This window comes from Gekko japonicus, unplaced genomic scaffold (assembly GCF_001447785.1).
Source record: "Gekko japonicus isolate JY-2015 unplaced genomic scaffold, Gekko_japonicus_V1.1 scaffold2685, whole genome shotgun sequence".
In the NCBI taxonomy this organism is placed as follows: Eukaryota; Metazoa; Chordata; class Lepidosauria; order Squamata; family Gekkonidae; genus Gekko; species Gekko japonicus.
Window position 1 is genome coordinate 147,870 of NW_015169867.1, and position 3,567 is coordinate 151,436.

The following is a 3,567-nucleotide window of genomic DNA, read 5'->3' on the forward strand; positions in this document are numbered from 1 at the left end:
ACGAGGAGGGCTTCAGCCTCCGCAGACCCTCTCCCCTCCGCAGCCCGGCCCCCGTGGCCGACTCCACCTGTGCCGACTCCCCCTCGGGGCTGGCCCTGGTCACCAGTTCCCAGGGGAGTCCAGCCCCCGTCTGCAAGGTGAGCGAGGGGGGGGTGTCGATCCCTGAGGGGTCGGCCAGGGGCCTGAACCCCCAGCACTCCAACGTGGCCCCGGGCCAGAGCCCCCCACGGCTGGGGCCCAGTGGGGGAGGGTCCTCCCGGGCCCCACCCGCCCCCCACGCCTCCTCCTCCAGAGCCAGTTTGGTGGAGTGGCTGGAGTGGGCGGACTCCAATCTGGGAGCACCGGGTCTGATTCCCCCGCTCCTCCTCCACTCGCACCTGGCTGGACAACCTGGGGCAAGCCTTAGCCGTTTCTGTCCAGAGCTCTCGCAGCCCCGCCTGCCTCACAGGGTGTCTGTCTGTTGTGGGGAGGGGAAGGAGTTTGTGAGCCCCTCTGAGACTCCCTAGGGTCGTGAAGGGCCACGGGGTATGAATCCAATCGCTTTTCTCTCTTCTCCTTCCTGGTCTTCTCTCCAGGCCAGCGTGGCAACACAGTGCGACCCCGAGGAGATCATCGTCCTTTCGGACTCGGACTAGTAGCGCCCCCCTCCTGCAGCCCTCGAACCTACCGGAAGGGGGGGGGAGGGGCTCGAGGTGGGAGAAGGAGCGCTGGCCCAAGCGGGGGCCTTGCCTGGTGCTGTGGCCCGGCAGCCCCACCCTCTGGCCGCCCTCTGGCCGCCCGGCGCTTGCGCTTGCCGGCACTGGGGTGGTGGTGGTGGGTTGCGTGTGTGGACTTTGGTGAGCTTCTGTGGTGCTGCATGGGCTGTGGGGAAGGGGTGGGGGGTGCGGGTGGGGCGCTGCGCTCACGCCCCCCCCCCGGGCGTCTTGGGGGGTTTCTCTGCGCTCCCGCCCCCCCCCCGGTTGTCTTGGGGGATTCCTTTTACAAAAAGGGGAGGGGGGGTTGGGGAATAAAGATATTTTTTCGTATTGATTTTTGGAGTGCCTTGTCTGTTTCCTGGCTGGGGGAGGAGGAGGGGGAGCTGTCGGCCCAGCTGGCGAAGAGAGGGGAGTGGGGGAGCAGCCCCCCCTGTCCCAGCCTGCCCCGCCCCCCATGTCACTGCATGTGCCCCCCCTGTCACTGCATGTGCCCCCCCGAAAGGCAGGTCTGGGGGCTGCTTGTGGTGCCTGGCCTCTCCCCCCCCCCCCCTCTGCGACAAGTGGGAAAAGCCGTAAGTGGGAAAAGCCGTTTCTCCCCCCCTCCTCACTTTCAAACCGTGCCGTCTGCCCATGCTCAGAGGTGCTCATAGAATCGTAGGATGTTAGAGTCGGAAGGGACCTTGCAGGTCATCTAGTCCAACCCGCTGCACTTTGCAGGAGCAGAGCCGAAAGACAGCCCTACACACCTACAACATACCCGAAAGAGGGTCGCCCGGCCTCCTCCGCTTGGAAACGTCCAGCGAAGGCGGAGTTCCGGGCTGGCCTCCTCTGCCGTGCCTGTGCTGGGCTCGACTCGTGTGTTGGTCTGTCACCTCTTCCTAGCAGGAGAGCAAAGTGAGTCCAGTGTGGCCCCTTGAAGACCAACCAGAGTTCTGTTCCGGGTGTCCGCTTTCTTGTGCAGGCGCCCTTCTTCAGGTACAGACGAGCGCGTGCCCGGAGGAGCTCCTAGTCTGAAGAAACCTCTGTTGGTCTTCAAGCATTGTTCTGCTGGGGGGTGGGGGGCGTGATTTACATGCAGGACGCTTATGGGCAGGGATGCATCCTCTTCTAGCAGGAGTTTTTCGTATTTGTATCCCGCGAGTGGGCTCAGGGCGGGTCACATCATCGTCAACAATGCAATAAGGTTGAAAAGCAGGATAGAAACATTTACCCGACCCATGGATACTGATAGATACGGCCGGCAGCGACGTTGGGGGGGGAGAGGGGCTGTGTGTGGACACCCAGCTGCCTCGATCAAAGGCCTAGTGGAACGGCTCTGTCTCGCAGGCCCTGCGGAAATGAGCAAGAGCCCCCCGCAGGACCCTGACTTAAGACCAACCAAGGTTCGGTGCTGGGTGTCCGCTTTCTTGTGCAGGCGCCCTTCTTCAGGTATGGAAGGGTGTGTGCCCGGAGGAGCCTCTACTTTGAATAAACCTCTGTTGGTGTCGTGGTGAAGTGTGCGGACTCTAATATGGTAGAGCCTGGTTTGATTCCCCACTCCTCCACTTGCAGGTGCTGGATGACCTTGGGCAAGCTATAGTTCTGTCAGAGCTGTCCTTGAGAAAGCCGTTTCTGTCAAGAGCTCTCTCAGCCCCACTTACCTCACAGGGTGTCTGTCGGGTGAGGGGGAGGGAAAGGAGTTTGGGAGCCGCTCTGAGACACCTTTGGGTAGTGAAGGGTCATGGGGGATACATCCCATCTCCTCTTCAAAGCTGGACTCAAGCATCGTTCTGCTGGTGGTCGTGGGTGTGGGTCACTTAAGGGCAGGAAGGCAACCTAGCTGGAGACCGGTCCAGGCACCTTGGAGACCAGTAGAGTTCTGTGTGGGCTGTGCACTTTCTTGTGCAGGCACACCTCTTCAGATAGGAGAAGATTTACACCCCATGGCCCTTCACTACCCAAGGGAGTCTCAGAGCGGCTCCTGCCAAACTCCTTCCCCTTCCCCTCCCCGCAACAGACAGACACCCTGTGAGGCAGGTGGGGCTGAGAGAGCTCTGGCAGAACCCGCTCTTTTTCCCAAGAACACAGTAATATAAATAGTAACAGCCGAGGATGGGAAAACAGGCCGACACTCAGCACTTAGGAGGAAATGAAATACAATCCCTCCACTGTATTTAACAATGGTATTTGATAATAGCTAATACCACATCCACACCCTTACATATTCTGTCTTTCATGTGCACACCCAAAATACAGGGGGGGGGGAAGTGGGTTGACAAAACTCCCCGGAGTTGGTTTTCGTTTGTTCACAACTTCATCTGCACGTACTGCGGCACCCGTGGTAGTCTCCCTTGAAAACCGCCTATCCATGGTGTCTTCACATGATATTCCATGCCAGGATTTCAAATACTAGAATGTGCCCTCACCCACTTTACTGGAGATCTTACAACAGCTCCGAGAGAACGGTGGCTTGCCCGAGGTCATCCAGCCAGGTGCGCGGGGAGGGGGGCCTCAGCCCCGGTCCTCCCCGACGAGGGCCTGCAGCGCGCTTGACCAGGACGCCAACCTGGCTCTCTGTGCGTGCCCAGAGGGGCTCCCAACGTCGAGCCAAACTTTCGTGGGGAGGGGTGCAAACGAAGCGACTGAAAGACACGAAAAGGCGCGGGGTTGGGGGCGGCGGCAAGGAGGCGACCTCTTCTAGCGGGAGGAGGGGGCAGTCTTGCCAACCCCCAGGAGGGTCCCCTGCTGCAAGGGGGGTGAGAGCCGGCGCGGGGCAGGCGCGCACTTTTGCCGGGATCAAGACCTGGGGAGACTCGCTCGCTCGCTTCTCGCAGGGGGGCGCCCACCCTGACACCCCCCCGCCCCCAATTGGCGGCTGCCCCGTTCCCAGGCA

General features: G+C 61.1%; 1 protein-coding gene across 1 annotated transcript in view; it reads left to right on the forward strand.

The window, feature by feature from the left end:
* Window positions 1-908, forward strand: part of DAXX (death-domain associated protein) — a 12,537-nt gene extending 11,629 nt beyond the window's left edge. The window contains exons 5-6 of the mRNA XM_015417430.1: window positions 9-137; window positions 576-908. Coding sequence (XP_015272916.1) covers window positions 9-137; window positions 576-635 — 189 coding nt within the window. The 3' untranslated portion in view covers window positions 636-908. The remainder of the gene's footprint in view (window positions 1-8; window positions 138-575) is intronic.
* Window positions 909-3,567: the final 2,659 nt, after the last annotated feature.